At 33.7% G+C, this 19364-nt stretch overlaps 1 protein-coding gene across 1 annotated transcript; it reads right to left on the bottom strand.

The window, feature by feature from the left end:
- Window positions 1–3580: 3580 nt before the first annotated feature.
- On the bottom strand, window positions 3581–5743 carry LOC139498035 (uncharacterized). The gene is made up of 2 exons (XM_071286341.1): window positions 5522–5743; window positions 3581–4437 (listed from the first exon to the last, which is right to left on the bottom strand). The coding sequence occupies exon 2, from the start codon at window positions 4423–4425 to the stop codon at window positions 3733–3735; it is 693 nt and encodes a 230-aa protein (XP_071142442.1). The 5' UTR covers window positions 4426–4437; window positions 5522–5743; the 3' UTR covers window positions 3581–3732.
- Window positions 5744–19364: the final 13621 nt, after the last annotated feature.

Below are 19364 nucleotides of genomic sequence, written 5' to 3'. Positions count from 1 at the left end.
TGTGTTATGGTTTTTTTTTTTAATAATTTAAAGACATTTCGGAACATTTTTTTTTATAAATATTCATGTACTTTGAGCAATATATTCTACTTTCTAACCTGTTAATTTTTCTGAAAAATTGTGTTCTGTTCTTCATAAAAATAAACATGCAGTTTATTTTTAAATTGATAGGCGTAGTATCTCTATGGGTAATTTTTAATCAATCATATTTGCTTTAAAAAGAAACGCACATTAAAAAAATTAAATATAGTGTTGAATAACTTATGTGACCTTGCTTTGTTATGAAGAACACAATTTTTCAGAAAACTTAACAGGTTAGAAAGTAGAAATTATTGCTTAAAGTACATGAATATTTAAATTATTTTAATATTGCAGATCGAGGACACATGAATGAAACTGTATAAAATAAAGAGATATGGTATGATTGCCAATTTGACAACTATCCGAAATTCTAAATAAAGCGGTTGTTAGAAAGCATATGTACAGTCTCCAACAATGAGCAAAACCGATACAGTGGCGTCAGCTATAAAATAAAGCCTCCACAGTTTTTAATTGTGGGTCCTTAAGGGCGTTCGCTTGTCATTTTGGGGGATTTTTGTAAGATTTTCGGAATCCTCTGGTTTTATCCATTTGAATGCCTTAAAAAAATTTGCCCATTGACCCCCACTTTTTATTTTATAAATCTTGTACATGTATAATTATAGGCCATCTGTTAAAGTCTTATAAAATCCTTGTTATTTTTTAATAGTTTTTGAGAACTTAATCCTGTCAATGATAAAGCTATGAATAATCAAGAGAGAAAAATTCCCCGCCAAAATTTCAATGGCTATTATCTCAAAAACAAGCACTTTGACCTATATATTTTTTTGGCTGTTTTTGTTCCTTTTTTAATCCTCTTTTGATATATACTAGTGTTATGAAAAGCTTGTTATTTTGAACTGAGTAGCGAACTTCCGTAATCTGGTCTGTGTTTACGTCATTATAAAGAAGAGGATGTGGTATGATTGCCAATGAGACAACTCTCCACAAGAGTCAAAAAGACACAGCAATTAACAATTATAGCTCACCGTACGGCCTTCGACAATGAGCAAAGCCCATACCGCATAGTCAGCTATAAAAGGCCCCGAAATGACAACGTAAAACATTTCTTGTCGATTTCATTTAAAACAAATTAAAGATGGAGAAGCTGATTGCTAGGTTGCAGGATAGAACTATTTTAGTACAAATACACTGTAAGAATGATAAAATTCACTAATGCTTGCTACGTGTGTATATATGTGACTTAAGACGCCCTGTATGATGATGAACAGTAATACAAGCTGATCATAGGATTTTATAGTGTTTCCAGAGATTAATGAGGGTGTCGATGGGGGTTTACAGAATATAACATAATGGACAAAAAGTAGATAATATAGAAAAATGGACCAAAAATGAGAATAATGAGGTGCTTAAATATAAAGAATATGCAATAATGGACAAGAAGAAAAGAGAAAAATGACCTATGAAATTAAAGAATACAGAATTGAAGAAACCCCAACCAGACCCTCATTTATGTATAAAAGAATGGCGAAAGATACTGTAAAGCGGGTTATTTTCGCGGGGTGTTAATTTTCGCTTATTTTCGCGGATAGAACAAAATCGCCAAAATAAATTCCATCAATTTAAAAGTACACATCAAAGTTATTGATAAAAGTTTTGAATCCGCAAAAATAATAATCGCCAAAATATTTCAATAATTAATATATTTAACTCAGACAATTTTTTTTATGTAAAATTGAGAATAGAAATGGGGAATGTGTCAAAGAGACAACAACCCGACCATAGAGCAGACAATTCAAATTCATAGATCGAAAACAAATTGACAACGCCATGGCTAAAAATTTATAATGGTTGCCTGTTTAGAGGGCCTTTAAGTTGTTGTCACAAAACGTATACCTCATTTCCCCCTTTTCATATATAGTAAACAACACCAATACTGATTCTTGACCTGTGTCACTGCGTGTCATTTATTAAAGTATCAAGTATTTTTACCCCATTATTGGTGACAGGGGAATAGAAAAATGGTCACTCTTGGTCTCCTTCCGACCGAAGTTGAAACACTTGCAAGAGTACAAGTGAGGCATCGGTTTGATAGTGCGGGATGTACAAGTACGCAACCATGTCCGGTCACAATGAGGGCGTTAAACCTTTGAGTGTCCATATATCATATAGCGGGTTATTTTCGCAGGTGTAAAATTTCGCGATTTTCCTTGAATAAGGTATACGAAATATTTTGGCTGTTATTATTTTGGCGGATTCAAAACTTTTATCAATACCTTTGCATGTACACTTTTAAATTGGCGGAATTTATATTGGCGATTTTGTTCAATCCACGAAAATAAGCAAAAATTTACACCCCGCGAAAATAACCCTCTGTAACGGTAGTTTGCATGTGGCTAGGCAAAATGTTTGTCCCTATCAAATATAACCTCATTTTCCTGTGGTAGTCCAAACTTCCCCGACGTACCTGTATCTCGAATGACTGTTTCTAGCTGCAGACCAAATTCTAATCATTCCCTTCAATAGAAGCCATAAAAACTTTGGCAATTAGTTTCCTAGTGTAATAGGTTTTGTAGAATTTCAAACTGTTGGGAAACAGGAAGTCTATCCATGGGAGATGAAAATTTGCTATCCTGCATGATTCCCGGTACTACGTTCCAGGTATTAGCTAATAGCCCGGCATACGCTGTCACGAGATATTGGTATATATGTGTAACGTACTGAATATTGCGATCGGGAATCAGTCTAAAACATTGCTTACTCGCTTGCTTAACACTCAAGATTATGAAACTGCAGACTAAATATAAAGCAATTCCATTTTAATAGAATCCAAGAAAAATAAGACAAACTATTTCTACCAAATGGTTTTCGGACGGATATACGGACTAGACCACAACAGAGATTTCTTAAGGGAATTAAATAAAAGTAAAGAGCTTTATATATCTCATATTTTGCATTTAATAGGTGTCGATTTAGACTTACATGTATATAAGATATTTTGAAATTTTATATGACTGAACCAACTCCATCAGACTAAGCTAACCTTATATAAAAAAGAAGATGTGGTATGATTGCCAATGAGACAACTCTCCACAAGAGAACAAATGACACAGAAATTAACATCTATAGGTCACCACACGGCCTTCAAGAATGAGCCAAGCCCATACCGCATAGTCAGCTACAAAAGGCCCCGAAATGACAAATGTCAAACAATTCAAACGAGAAAACTAACGACCGAATTAATGTAAAAAATGGTATTGTTTTTAGTTTCCTTAATTACGCATGCTCAAGGTCATATAAAATGTAGCTCATTGGAAATTCAAATACATATATCTATACATCATTGGCTTTCAAATGTTTGTTCAGAAAACTGTTTCAGACAAAAATATACGAAATGATTCAACAAAGCTGTGAATTGTGAAGGGGAGAAAGATATCCTTTGCGCTGAAGGGATTCTGCTAATATTAAGTCGTCAAATGTCTTTTTTCTTGTTTTAAAAAATTGGGTGCAATAAATCATCTTATATATTAAAAACATTACATTATTTACATGCATATCTGTTTTTATTAAAACATTTTTATTTTTACAATTTACGAACAATTTTCTTATAAATTCTGTAAAAGGTAATTATATAAACATTTAATAAATGTTCAGTTCATGAAATGTCCTTTAAATGGTCTGCTCGATGTATATTTAAAAGTTCAAATGTGACAAGAAGCGTTTCTTGGCGGAGAGACTAAGGCTTGAGATTTGTTTAGCAGGAGATTTTTTGACTGATGGGAAGGATCTTTTACGCTTCTCTTCGCACCATCCGCATTCCTCACATACGTCCTCCACGCACATTTTGTTAACCTTCAGCGCCCAGCCTCCGACCTTGAAATGATAATCTTCTTTGTCGGTAAGCTCTTTGGCCAGCATGTAAAAGCAAGCTACTGATTCGCAACTTGGTTTGTCTAGACATGCGCGGACCTCTGCTTCTTTATCAACTCCAAAGTTCTTCTGGATATCTTGAACAGCGTCGCTGACGGCATCGTCTTTGTTTGACCTTCGACGATCTTCACCTTCACACCAACCACATGTTTCGCAGATATCGGTCCAGCACATCTTACGTAGTCCAAGGGCCCATTCTACAACCATTTGGTGGTACTCTTCATCATCGGTAAGACCCGAGACAATGTAATAGAAACATCCGACAGATTCACAGTTGTCTTCCTTGGCCATACACTCACGGATTTCCGCTTCCTTGTCCTGGCCGAACCCATCTTTGACACTCTTTATAGCATCTTGGATATCATTTTCCCTGTCGGGTCCTGCCCTTTTCAAATGAAACATTTTAGCTTCATATGCGCCGATCATGGCGATCACGATGAAAATTATAATTTTCATGTTTGTTATTCTCTGAAAATAAACATAAAAAGATTGGAATTTATTCGTTTAAGTAAACTTTAACAAAAACAAAAATATACTATTAATCTCAAATCACTAGTATCTGTTTTGAGTTTTCATTTTTGTTGTTGTAAAACATGCATAGACCAGGGACACGAGAGCATCTGTCATTATGCAGTATCATAGTTTATATCAGATAAAATCTTATGCAAGTATCATGGCATACGGAATGTTTTCATTGCAGTACCATAGGATATGAGATAAAAATGCTTTGCTTTATAAAAAGTTATTTGTTTCTGACGGAAGGTTGGTTAATAGTTTACTCTTTTTTTTTTTAATTAGTGGGAAACCAAATGACACTTAAAGGGACCAGCGAACGCCCTCCTCGGCTCCGGGTGCGTGCCTTTCTTGCTTTGTTGAACATCCATTGGTGGCCTTGAGCTATTTTCTGCTCTTTGGTTATGAATATGTTTTTAATTTAATTAAAGTTGTGTGTGTGTATTTAATAATGGGCATCCGTAACTGTTTCAGTATTGAGATAAAAAAAAATCATACTGAAATCTTTTTAAAATTTTCTAAGGTGATAAAAATTTCCACGGAAAACTAGATTTCTTTCTTATTTATTTTATAAAAAAGAAGATGTGGTATGATTGCCAATGAGACACCTCTCCACACGAGACCAAAATGACACAGAAATTAACAACTATAGGTCACCGTATGGCCTTCAACAATGAACAAAGCCCATACCGCATAGTCAGCTATTAAAGGCCCCGAAATGACAATGTAAAACAATTCAAACGAGAAAACTAACGGCCTTATTTATATGAAAAAAATGAACGAAAAATAAATGTGTAACACATAAACAAACGACGTATTTCATCATTGTAAAGTTACCATATTGTCTTCTTTATGATATTTTCGATATTTGATTTGATTTAAAGTTTAAATTTGTTTTTTAATATGATTTTTTAGCATCAAAATATCTCTCAAAATATTGATTAAACCTAAACAAAAATATAAAAAAACCTCTACAGAGATCATCCTTTTCAAACGTGTTTTACTATTTATAAAGAACATTACAATATGAGTTACTTACCGGTTAGAATATGTACGGTGATCAGTGGCTGTCTAGTTGTCGGTCTCTAGTCTTGCGGACTGGTCATTTCCTTTTATATACCAGACTCGCATGACAGCCATCTAATTTACATATTACAAAATACCACAGGCTTTGTTAGCAAATAAAGCGATCGCCCGATGATATCTAAAGCAATTGAGTTACCATTGTTATTTTTATGTTGTGTTAAGCTTAGCTGGAATTAAAGTCCTGACCAATCTCTTCTTTATATATGGACAAGAAAGTAAACTTTTAAAGTACCTTTTATTAGAGACGTACTAGAGACATTTAAGTAACCGGTCTGATTGATACATTTATGATAGGAGAATTATGTAATGAAAATACATTTATATAATACTTTATATGATAAAACTGTTCTACATAATGAACCCGTGTATTAAAATGACCTTTACTTAGGAACCTTTGATTATGAAACTTTTAGTAGGGCCCTTTTATTAGGAACCTTTTATTAGGAACCTTTTATTAGGGACCTTTTATTAGGGACCTTTTATTCAGAACCTTTTATTAGGGACCTTTTATTATAGGAATTTTTTATTAGGAAACTTTTATCAGGAACCTTTTATTAGGGACCTTTATTATGAATCGTTTATTAGAAACATTTTATTAGGGACCTTTTATTATAGGAATTTTTTATTAGGAAACTTTTATCAGGGACCTTTTATTAGGAACCTTTTATTATGAACCTTTTATTAGAGACCTTTTATTAGGGACCTTTTATTAGAAACATTTTATTAGGGACCTTTTATTAGAAACATTTTATTAGGGACCTTTTATTAGGAACATTTTATTAGGGACCTTTTATAAGGGGCCTTTTACTAGGAACATTTTATTAGGGATCTTTTTTTATGTATCAAAAACCTTTATTAGGGACCTTTTATTAGTAACCTTTTATTAGAAACCTTTTATTAGGAACCTTTTATTACGGACCTTTTATTATGATTCTTTTATTATGAACTGTTATTGAAAATTGGAATGTTAGCATTTTGACAGCCAATCTTCCGTAGAAATTGAAGATAATTGAAAATTGTGATTTGAATGGATAATAGTCTCATTGGCACGCTTACCACATCTTCTTACAATGTATATCTATTGGGGTCTTTCTACTGGTAATATCGGGTGGCCCTGTATTTGCAGAAGAATTTCAGTAACATACATCACATAAACATATTAAAATCAATTGGATCCAGGACCATTCCAGTATATATTATTATTATCCTTTGTAATAAATTCCGTTGTCTGTGAACATGTAGCATTTTGTACAAATTATAATTCACTTATTACTTGTACAATAACTTATAGTATGGATTGTGTTATTAAAAAAAAGGAACGTACAGATACGTTATTAGGCACCTTTTATTAGGGACCTTTTATTAGGGACCTTTTATTAGAGACCTTTTATTAGGGACCTTTAATTAGGAACCTTTTATTATGAACCTTTTATTAGAGACCTTTTATTAGGGACCTTTTATTAGGAACCTTTTATTAGGAACCTTTTATTAGGAACTATTTATTAGGATCTTTTTATTAAGGACCTTGTATTAAGGAAAACTTTCATTAGGAACCTTTTATTGGGAACCTTTAGTTTCTTGTTTTTTTAAAAGATTCAAGGTGCACAAATGTAGAAATGTCTTTAAAGGTTGGCTCCCTGTGACCCGGATTGTGACCTTTAAACACCAGATAAATAATATTGAAATTAAAAACTATTTTCTTGTTAAGGTATTCAATTACGGTGAAAACTTATGAAGCCCCCCCCCCCCCCCAACCCCCCGGCCCACACACACACACACACACTCTTAACATATACATGTGCTTGTCTGAAGTTGGAAACCTTGGTCAGAAGTTGTTTATCGCATATCTAAATGTTATTTTGAGAGAATTTAAATTATCATTTTTTTATTTGTGTTAAATTTGAACTTCATAGACGCTGGATGATTTAGCACTTGACATATACCAACACTTTTCGTCTTGAAATAAAGGACTTGTATTTTGGTCAAAAGGGGCCTATAAGCTTTAAACCAGGTGTAATCCACTATTTTCTAAGGAAATTCCTGTACCAAATCCGGAACATGACAGTTGTTGTCCATTCGTTTGATGTGTTTGGGCTTTTGGTTTTGCCATTTAGTAAGAGATTTTCCTAATTGAATTTTCGTTTGAGTTCAGTATATATTTCTTTTAAATGTGTGTTTACTACAGATTTCCTTGTACATAATGGAGTTTAATTTATTTTTTATTCGAGCGTCACTGATTATTTTGATATTCTTTTGTAGAAGAAACGTACTTCTAACGTGCACATACCAATTAGTTATAAAAAAAGAAAATATGATGTGATTGCTAATGAGACAACTCTTCACAAGAGACAAAATGACACAGAAATTAACAACTATAGGTCACCGAACGGCCTTCAAAAATTAGCAAAACCCATACCTCATTGTCAGTGGTGCTGAAACTCTTAGTGAAAAAGAAAAGGGCTCCTGAGAAGAATGGGTGTTGGAATGGCAAAGGCATATTTTGGCGAAGAGGGTGCAAAAGAGGGCGGCGAAATATTGGACAGGTGCCTGAACCAACCTTTAAGAAACATCGAGTGCTGCGTGAAAGGAGAAGGACAAAAAATATGCGAACGTGAAAAATTAGATGATGAAACTTGCAATAAAATCGAAAGGCTGATTGATGAAACACTAGAAGCAGGTGAAGCTCTATATATGGTAGGATGTCTTGACATGGAAGGAGTTACACCATCAGAATGCGCCAAAGAATTATGTATGCCATATTGTGAAGAAGAATGTGGAGACAAGTCTTGCGATTGTGACGAAGAATGTGGCAATTTCGGAAGATTTCTTGAAGAAGAAGAAGAAAAAGAAGAAGAAGAAGAGAAATAAAAAAAAAACTTTCAACTTAATCGTCTTCGTTCCCTGTTGAAAATTAAAAATTTCAAAAACATCATCAAGAGGAAGTAAATACCATCATTAATCATTAATCCACACCCTTCACATCCGAATTGACAGCAACCTGACAATAAAAAAGATAACATGTTAAAATTAGCTTATAAATAAATCAATATTTGCATTCTTTCTGTCTTTATTTTATTCTTAATTCTACAATTCTTCATTTAACCGAATGTCTTTTTTTTCAGAATACATCGATATACATCTTCACTAGTCAAGGGTAACGATCCACTCCCGTTCTCTTCCCGTGAAGAGAACGAAAGTGGATTGTAACTCTTGGCTAGCGAAGATGATCGATATAATACCCGCATACCCAAAGAATAAATTATCGTTATTGTTTTTCATCTCGACCATTAAAAAGGGTGATTTTTTAACAGTACCTTTTTGATGAAAAAAAGTAATTCTCAAATAGAACAATTAGCAGAAAAAAATAATTTCCCCTACCTTAGTAGCAATTATATACCAACTTCACTGGCATATGGGATATATATTTCCCAATATTGTCGGTATTCAAGAGCTTGTAGCTGTTACTCAGACTTTGTAACACGAAACCAGTGTCTGAGTAGAAAGTTGATATACCAGGGTATGTCAAAGAACGTCTCGTCCTTTTTCTAAAAGAGTTCATAGGAAGGTACAAAGACCTGGTTGATACATTTTCCGTATGAACTTCACAAATTATACCCCTCAATGGTCTAGAAGTATAGATTCTGGGTACTGAAGGTGTTTATCATCATTACATCTACATAAGAAAATGCCTGTACCAATTCAGAAATATGACAGTTGTTATCATATCGATTGATGTGTTTGAGCTTTTGATTTTGCCATTCGATTACAGACTTTCCGTTTTGAATTCGCCTCAGAATTCGGTACTTTTGTTATTTTACTCTTTTGTACCAACTGATGGTAATATTTATTAATTCACCGTTTCAGAATCTAATGCATCCTGGGTAATACATTCAAAAGTGTACACCACAACGTCGTGATTTGTTGAAAATGTCATAAACAATGGAAATTCAATCAATGACGTGACGTTATATTCATTTTGGGGTACGAACAATGAAATTACCCATAGTTCTTTAGATTCTGAAACGGCCAATTGCCATGGAATTCAATCTATTGAAACGCCTCAAACGTTTTTAAATAGCTGATTACATACAAATATGAATACAGACTATATGCTGTAAGACAGCGGTCTTGATGTACCGTGTTTGCCTCTAGTGCTGGAGATCGACGTCGTGTGTTCAAACCCCAACCCGGTGAAACCAAAGGTTTTTAAATTGGAATTAGCTGCTTCTCTTTTAAATTTTTGACATTAAGTAATTGACGTTGGACGTTTATCAGCTGTTTATCATCTGTTAGGACAATCTCCCATACAGACAGAGTTATCGTCCTTTCCTCCTCAGGAGGAAAGGACGATAACTCTGTCTGTATGGGAGAAGGACGATAACTCTGTCTGTATGGGAGATTGCTGTTAGGAGTCGGACTAGCTTAGTCTGCCGATTTACCTCCTAAATACACTGGGGTAAAGCTGATGACCGTAACTGCATTCACGGTCATCCCAAGATGTCGGATGAAAAATTAGGTCAGTTTCTGTATTGTCTGTTAAAGTGTTTCTATATCATTTTCTTTACAAATCATACATTGAAACGATGTAAATTTATAAAAGAATCACTCGGAAATCACTAATTACTTCTGAGAAATGTGCATGAAACGGGAAATTCGATTTGAAAAAATGGCAAAGATGACCGTAAATCACAATCGAGATGACCGTAACAGAATCAGCGATTCATAACAAGGCTGACCGTAACTGCTTTTAAGATGACCGTAATTTGTAAATGATGACCGTAACTGTTAAAGGATGACCCTCAATTCTAAGAAATATCCGTAATTATATAACTATCTTTTTGTATCAAATGATTGCCAAAAGACATGCAAATGAACAGGAAGGGAAAACATGTCACAAAAGCGCGATAAAATGACACCTTACAAGCATAATAAAAAAAAATGGGGTGCACAGCCTTCAACTGCTCGACAAAAGATTTTTGTTTGTTTCTGGGATTCCTTTTAATGACATATAATAAATACACATTTTTAAAAATGCCAAAAAATTGCATGTACACCCATAGATATTATATCGTCTTTCATTTTGTCGTGCAAATAAAATAACAGAAATATTTTGAAAATATCATTCGAATAAACTAGTGAAGGTGAGCTCCAGCAAAGTAGATCCTTAAAATAGTATTGTACGAAAAGCGTATCACAAGGCGGAACGTTGTCAATTTGTATTTATACAGAAATGTTATTCATACAGTCCGGCTTCTACTTCTTCAAAATTATCTCCCCATTACGCCAGTTCATGCCCACAATCGTAGAAATGGAAGCCATTGTAGGGATGACGCTCTGCCAATTTTGCTCTTGAAAACTGATAAATTTATCCACATAGCACCATTACGATCGATCGCTATATGTCAGTTATATTTTAAAAGACAAATGTATCTACTAGCTAATGAGCATTAGTTAATGATCTTGTCTGCATTTATTCAACTTAAAAATATTGTCTGTTCGAATGTCAGATGGAATTTTTGAAAATTCTTAAGCATTTAAAAAAATTCTAATTAAATATTTCGTGGAAGGGCAGACTAAACATTTTCAGTGGTTGAAGATTATAAACCCTAGTTATCAAACACAAGAAAATCATATTTTTTCGAAGATATCCATTTTCATCATCCAAATTAAAAGACTGTCGTCAAGTACTTTTAGAAAAAATAGCTATTCGAACACACCTACTCTGTTTTTGTGATTCATTAGATAGGTATCTCACTTGACCCATATATTTCATCTTTTCGTACTGTCATTTTTTTACGTTATAAAGTCAACCTGTAGCTTTGATATATAAATTATGATAGAATCTGAAGCGAGATGCTATATAAAATACTCTTGCTTTGTACGTTTTAAAGACAAAATATACACCCCAAACATGCCCTAACATAAAAAGGTGCACTCGATTTTTCTCTTTTCGATACAATCGTTACCTGTTTTGGGGCATTTTTTCTTGATCCACATAATGGAAGGGCAGACACGAAAATTTCTGAACTAAAAGATTGATATGTTCTCCGTCCGTGATAAAAAAAAATCGGAGGTTATGCATTTTCTACATCCAACTTTAGATACTACATATAAAAAAGAAGATGTGGTATTATTGCCAATGAGACAACTATCCCGAAAAGACCAAAATGACACAAACATTAACAACTATAGGTAACCGTAAGGCCTTCAACAATGAGCAAAGCCCATACCGCATAGTCAGCTATAAAAGGCCCCGATAAGAACCATGTCGTCGACTTGATATCTTATTGTTTTGCATTACTATGTAATAGATACATTGAAAACTTATGCAAATGGTGTTTTTTAAATAAGAAAATTGTCGTTTTATTTGTTTCTATTAACTTTTTAAAATTTTGTTATTATATCAAACATTACAGTTAACATTTATCGCTTTCTCGATAAACACAGAGCTTCGATTCTTTTGTTCTATTTCAAAAGTGTTTCCGCCTGCATATATCAAGACAAATTAAGATTTTAATCTGCTTCCTCTAGAACCATACACATGGGCTCGATTACCAAATATTCGTATGTTTTATTAATGTTTTTAATGCTCTATTTTTTGGCATTATGTTTTTCTGGTCTGTGCGTACGTTCGTCCGTTTGTCTGTTTGTTTGTCCGTTTGTCCAGCTTCAAGTTAAATAAAATTGAAACTTAGTACACATTTTCCCTATGGTATGATCTTTTTAATTCTAAAGCCAAATTAAAGTTTTATCCCATTTTCATAGTCCACTAAACATAGAAAATGATAGTGTAGATGAGACATCCGTGTACTAGGGATACATTCATGTTTCTTCAAATTTTCGTCGTATCGCTGTCAATTCGTGTTAAAATTTTAACGTCGATATCAATAAATATTTCATTGTTTACGAGAAATATGCAATTTACTATCATTGTTATAAATCCTAAATATGGCCAATTATATTATAGTTCAAAACAAGAGGCTGTCACAACGACAGCAAACCGGATTTATTAATATTTATTTGTGTCCTGGCAATATCACAAGAACCATTACTGATGAATGGTGAAAGTGAAAATCGTCAATATCAAATTTGACCTCCAGTTTGTCATCAGTATCAACATCTTAAAATTTGAAAAGCTTAGATTGAATGGTTCATGAGTAAATGAAACAACGTGAATGGAAACGCCATTTCACAATCTTTCAAGAACCATAACTCCTGAACGGTAAAAGTCAAAATCGTCATTATTGAACGTGACCTCTAATTTTCCATCAGTAACAACATATAAAAATTTCAAAAGCTTTGGTTGAATGGTTCATGAGAAAATGCACGGACACGACTGGAAACACCATTTTTTCAATCTTTCAAGAGCCATAACTCCTGAACGGTAAAAGTCAAAATCGTCATTATTGAACTTGACCTCCATTTTGTCATCAGTAACAACGTATTAAAATTTGGGAAGCTTAGGTAGAACATTTCATGCGTAAATGCACGGACACGACTGGAAACTCCATTTTTCAATCTTTCAAGAACCATAACTCCTGAACGGTAAAAGTCAAAATCGCCGTTATTTAACTTGACCTCCATTTTGTCATCAGTAACAACATATTAAAATTTGGGAAGCTTAGGTAGAACATTTCATGCGTAAATGCACGGACACGACTGGAAACTCCATTTTTCAATCTTTCAAGAACCATAACTCCTGAACGGTAAAAGTCAAAATCGCCATTATTGAACTTGACCTTCATTTATTGTTAGTGACAACATATTAAAATTTTAAAAGCTTTGGTTGAACGGTTCATGAGTTAATGCACGGACAACATTTGATTGCCGCCCGCCCGCCGTGCATCCCCAAATCAATAACCGACATTTTTGTCACAAAAATCCGGTTAAAAAGCAATTTATGAAACATATTTATATCCGCTAACCGAGCCCTTATTGAGATCGACAAACTCAACAAAAAAGCTTTGAATACAATACGGATATTTCTTAGAATTGATGGTCATCCTATAAAAGTTACGGTCATCCTTTACAAGTTACGGTCATCTTTTTACCAATCACGGTCATCCTTGTTTTATGTTACGGTCATCTTGAAAATATTTTGATTATGATTTACGGTCATCTTAACGATTTTTTCAAATCGAATTTCCCGTTTCATGCACATTTCTAGGAAGTAATTAGTGATTTTCGAGTGATTCTTTTATAAATTTACATCGTTTCAATGTATGATTTGTAAAGAAAATGATATAGAAACACTTTAACAAACAATACAGAAACTGACCTAATTTTTCATCCGACATCTTGGGATGACCGTGAATGCAGTTACGGTCATCAGCTTTACCCCAGTGTAAATATAAATGCCAAAACTTAGATTCAGATTGTTGTGTTTTCATTGATCTTACAAGTTTTAGATAATCATGCGTCTAATTTCAGAGGGGAACATTTGTTGTCGATTTGAGCATTATGAATGGGTGATTTGTTTTTTTACGATTATATTCAATTTTAGTAATGAATCCGATCAGAACCAAATAGAGTTTGTTAAATACCAAAATCCAATTGCAAGGTTGGCTTTTTTTAAGTGTTGACTCAGGAGTTCAAAAGATAAATAGGGTTTTAATTTGTACTATGATACATCACCAATGCATCAAGTTAAATTCAAAGTTAATTATAAATCCGATCGGAACCAAACTGAATATCGTAGGATGCTTACGGAAAATAATTGAATTAAATTGGATTAAAAAAATACAGACACTCTATCCTCACTCTCTGCCAAATTTCAACCATACAAATATTTCGGACCTAATTTCTATTTTAAAAAAACCAACAGCAGACATTATCTGTTAACTAAGCTCTGATCTTTACCTGTAAACAAATTACATAAATTTTAGAGGATTGCAACACATTTCCATGTTGCAGTCTTAATTATTAAATCGTTCAAATTAAAATGGCATATTATTATTCTAAACTCTTTCCCAAAATTAATCGCTCAGAAGATCACAAAAAAACAAGAAAAGCTGACAAGAAATCTTTGGACTCTTTTTTAAAATCAGTAATAAACATAGTTGATATACGTATACAACATTTTAAAGAACATTTTACCCTAAACATGCTAAACAACAACCATAAAACCCTGTTTCGTATCAAACAAAAGCTAAAAGAACTCGCCAAGGATTTTTGTTTTCGTCTGTTTCTGTATTGTTATGAGTTACAATTTATGACTATAATCAGCAAAGACCCATCGAAACAAAATCTAATACAAAAATCTAACAATACTTTTAGATATTTGGATGATGTATTGGCTATCAATAATGACGACTTCATTATGTATAATACTAAAGATATTTATCCAGTTGAACTAACTTTCAATAAAGAAATTAATACGCATAATGAACACTGCCCTTTCCTCGATCTTGATATATATATCATAAACAATCTCAATACCAAAATTAAGGATAAAAGAGATGATTTTTCCTTTCCTATCGTTAATTATTAGGGATGTCAACTCGGTGACGATTTACTGATCGATTACTCGTTGGATTTATCGAGCGATACTCGAGTACTCACTCGGTAAACATTAAATTTACAAAATTGAAACACAAAAATTACACCCGTTTTATGTATTGTGGGCCATTTTCTAATGACCATTAACCCTTCAACATTATTTCCTAAGACTAGATAAATAGTCCAAGGAATTTTATAACGTAATTAATATCTCATTTACTACATGTAATAATTATGTAAATTGGGAGACAAGTAATTACATAATATATTTAGAAAAATTATTGCTCAACAACAGTCCTTGGGAACCGTTAAAAACACATTAAGTGATCAACAAAGGGGTGGTAATTAGAACTTACTGATGCCTTCAATCATTTATTGAGGGTCAGCACAGGGTGCAACTATTTTTTTCTTATTTAAAAATATTATCTAGACAACTTTTTCTGGGACGTAACGATTTCTCAAATTTGTTAGGGAATTAATCGTCCTGCCGATGAAAATATATGCTGTGACGGTACAGAGGTGGAGGAGTGACTAAGATGAGCTTAATGTGTAGGCCTTAGACAAATGCTCATGTTCTTATATATCTACATGTGCCTCTGTTTAGCGTAATTTGTAATGACACTTAAAACGCAAACATTCAAATCGTATTTTAATTTTTATGAATTTTGATTAATTTATAATTTTAGAAAACTTTTAGATATTTGGATGATGTATTGGCTATCAATAATGACGACTTCATTATGTATAATACTAAAGATACTTATCCAGTTAAATAACTTCCAATAAAGCTAATACGCACAATGAACACTGCCCTTTCCTCGATCTTGATATAAATATTATTAACAGGAATCTCAATACAAAAATTAAGGATAAAAGAGATGATTTTTCCTTTCCTATCGTTAATTAATAATTATCCATTTTTAGATGGTGACGTTCCATTGTCACAATCGTATGGTGTTTATATATCTCAAATTGTAAGATTCGCTGGTGTAAGTAACAACATGATAGATTTTAACGAAAGAAATTTGTGTTTTACTGAAAAATTATTACACCAGGGTTTTCAATATCACAAACTAGTCAAAACATTTACTAAATCGTATCATCGGTGCAAGGACATCATTCATCTATATAATTTAACATGTAGACATCTTATACGTTCAGGTATTTCACATCCAATTTTTTACAAAGCACAAAAATGTCGGCATTCACCTCAAAAGCTAACAAAACCTTTAAACAGACTCATTAAGAAGGGATATAGTTACGATACTGTTGCCATGTCATAAATTATTGCATATTTTGGCTTTGATAATGATTCACTTATGGTCTTTGCAGCGGAAATAAACACGTTTATTCTAAAACCAGTTGTTGGTATGATAAGGGTTATGTTCCTCTCATATATTGTATGATGGTATAATACTAAACTCCTAACTGGAGGGATTGTACTTGATATTCATGTGATGAAGACATAATCTTTCAGTCAGTTTAATTAAGGTCAGGAGCTGGCATGTCAGTAACAGCTAGTAGTCGTTTGTTAATTTATGTATCATTGTCATTTTGTTTAGTTTCATTTGTTACCTTTTCTGACATCGAACTCGGACTTCTTTTAAACTGAGTTTTACTGTGCGTATTGTTGTGTTTTTGTTTTTCTACATTGGCTAGAATTAAGGGGTAGGGTTGATATCTAAAAAAAAACCTGTTTAACCCCGACGCAAATCTCTGGCCTTTGTTAGTCTTGTACATGTTGTATGATTTTTAATTTTACTTTCTTGTGTATATTTCGGCGTTTAGTATGACATCCATTATCACTGAACTAGTATACATTTTTGTTAACAGGCCAGCCGAAGCACACCTCCGGGTGTGAGAGTTTCTCGCTGCATTGAGAACCCATTAATGGCATTCGGATATTGTCTGCTCTTTGGTCGGGTTATTGTCTCTTTGGCACATTCCTCATTGCTATTCTCAATTGTATTCTCTACCTTAATTCAATTGCAAGGCAGGTCTTTTAAGTGTTGACTTAGGAGTTCAAAAGATGTATAGTGTTTTCTTTATTCTTCTATACTAGTATATCTTATATACATATATATATATATATACAATTAATTTGTATGATTTCAAGATAATTATGGTTTTGATTTGTTTTTAAATCTTTTTTCGTCTCTGTCATTGAGTCCATCAGGTTCAAGAGTTCGTAACTGGTGCATCCAAAATCTCTCTCTTTTTTGTCTTACTTGTGTATCCCAATTTTGATTTTTCTCAATGATTTGAAATGTGACGTTTTCAAAATCATGTCCTGCTCTTAAAAGGTGTCTTGTAATTGGGCAGTTCCTTTCTTTTGTATAAAATGATCGATGGTTATTTAGTCGGATGTTAAATGGTGTTTCTGTTTCACCAACATATTGTATTTTGCAAGTTCCACACGTTAGAACATAAATGCAATTTTGCGTTTTGCAATTTGATGTTATGAATATGTTGTATTTTTTCTTTGTGACTGTGCTGACGAATTGGGTTTCGATAGTGGCGACTCTGCAGCACTTACAATTGCCCCTTCCGCATGGTGTATAACCTCCGATTGTTGATATCTCCTGTTTAGATACTTTGGATGTTACTAGAATATCTTTGAGGTTTTTGGGTCTGCGGTAAGCCATAACGGGAGGTGATGGAAAAATCTCTTTTAAGGAAGGATCATTTTTAATAAGACGCCAGTGTTTGTGGACAATTGATGAAAGATTTGTCAGGTCAGGATGAAAGCTAACAACAAACGGTATTTTATTTGTCTGGGCCGTCTTTTCTTTGTATTCAAGTAGGTTTGTTCGGTCTTTTTCTTTTGCTTTACCGAAAGCTTCTGAAATATTTTTGTTCTTGTAACCTCTTGATTTAAGTTGCTGTCTGAGTTGCCCCAAACGATGGTTAAATTTTGATTCCGATGAACAAATCCGTTTTAACCTGATGGCTTGGCTGTACGGAATGCTTCGGAGCAGTGTTTCGGGTGGCAACTCTTCGGAGAGAGAAATTGGTGTTTATCAGTTTTTTTGGTGTGAAGGTCGGTTGTCATGACTCCGTTTTCTAAAGTTATGGTGGTGTCGAGAAACGCAATTTTCTCATTTGAAACTTCAGATGTGAACTTTATCTGTTGATGAAAGTTGTTACAGAAATCGAGAAATTCTTGCAGACGTTCTGCAGTTTCGTTCCATTTGATGTCGATGTCATCAATATAACGGAGTCAAGACAAGGGTTTGTATGGTACATTCGAAAGGATGCGTTCTTCGAGACTCCCCATGAAAATGTTGGCAAAAGAAGGTGCCATTTTGGTTCCCATACTGGTACCGTCAACCTGCAAGTAGTGCTGGTCGTTGAATACAAAATTGTTGTTTTCCAGCACTAGTCTCAGCAACTGAACCAGACAGTCTGTTTGGGGATGTTTATCCTTACGATTGTTCCATACTTGTTCACAAGCGACTATTCCTTCATTTTTGGGAATATTTGTGTATAAAGAAGACACATCCATCGATACCAAAATTGTGTTGTTTGGTAAGGGATTTAATGAATCCATTTTCTTCAAATAATCTGTTGTATCTTGAATGTAGGATGGCATTGTTCTAACATGTGGTATAAGTATATATCATGTACTGTAGTACGCCGTTAGATTAAAACTGACGAGAAAAGGTAACACACGGCCAGCGAAAGCTCTTTTTATGAGAGCCCAGGTGGTCGTGTGGTCTAGCGGGACGGCTGCAGTGCAGGCGATTTGGTGTCACGATATCACAGTAGCATGGGTTCGAATCCCGGCGAGGGAAGAACCAAAAATTTGCGAAAGCAAATTTACAGATCTAACATTGATGGGTTGATGTTTAGACGAGTTGTATATACATAATGTACACAGCCATGTATCACCATCACTGCTGGTGATCCGATGGATAAATCTGTTGTAGAGTTGTCACTGGCTCAGACGTACTTATATATATATCATATATCCTATATATTATCCTATTCTAAGTCAGGAATCGGATGTTCAATAGTTGTCGTTTATTGATGTGGTTCCTAAGAGTTTCTCGTTTCGCGTTTTTTATATAGATTATACCGTTGGTTTTTCTGTTTGAATGGTTTTACACTAGTAAATTTTTGGTCCCTTTATAGCTTGCTGTTTGGTGTAAGCTCCGTGTTGGAGGCCGTACTATGACCTATAATGTCTACTTTTATCAATTTTGACTTGTATGGATAGTTTTCTCATTGGCACTCATATCACATCTTCTTATACTATTTGTAAGTTCTACTATGGAAAACGTAATTGTAACGACAAA

This window comes from Mytilus edulis, chromosome 12 (genome assembly GCF_963676685.1).
Source record: "Mytilus edulis chromosome 12, xbMytEdul2.2, whole genome shotgun sequence".
Classification (NCBI taxonomy): Eukaryota; Metazoa; Mollusca; class Bivalvia; order Mytilida; family Mytilidae; genus Mytilus; species Mytilus edulis.
The sequence above is the reverse complement of the archived record's forward strand: the minus strand, read 5'-3'. Positions and strand labels throughout refer to the sequence as shown.

Excerpts from the sequence above, each read along its gene's own strand:
- LOC139498035 (XM_071286341.1), bottom strand. The coding sequence starts at position 4,425 with ATGAAAATTATAATTTTCATCGTGATCGCCATGATCGGCGCATATGAA.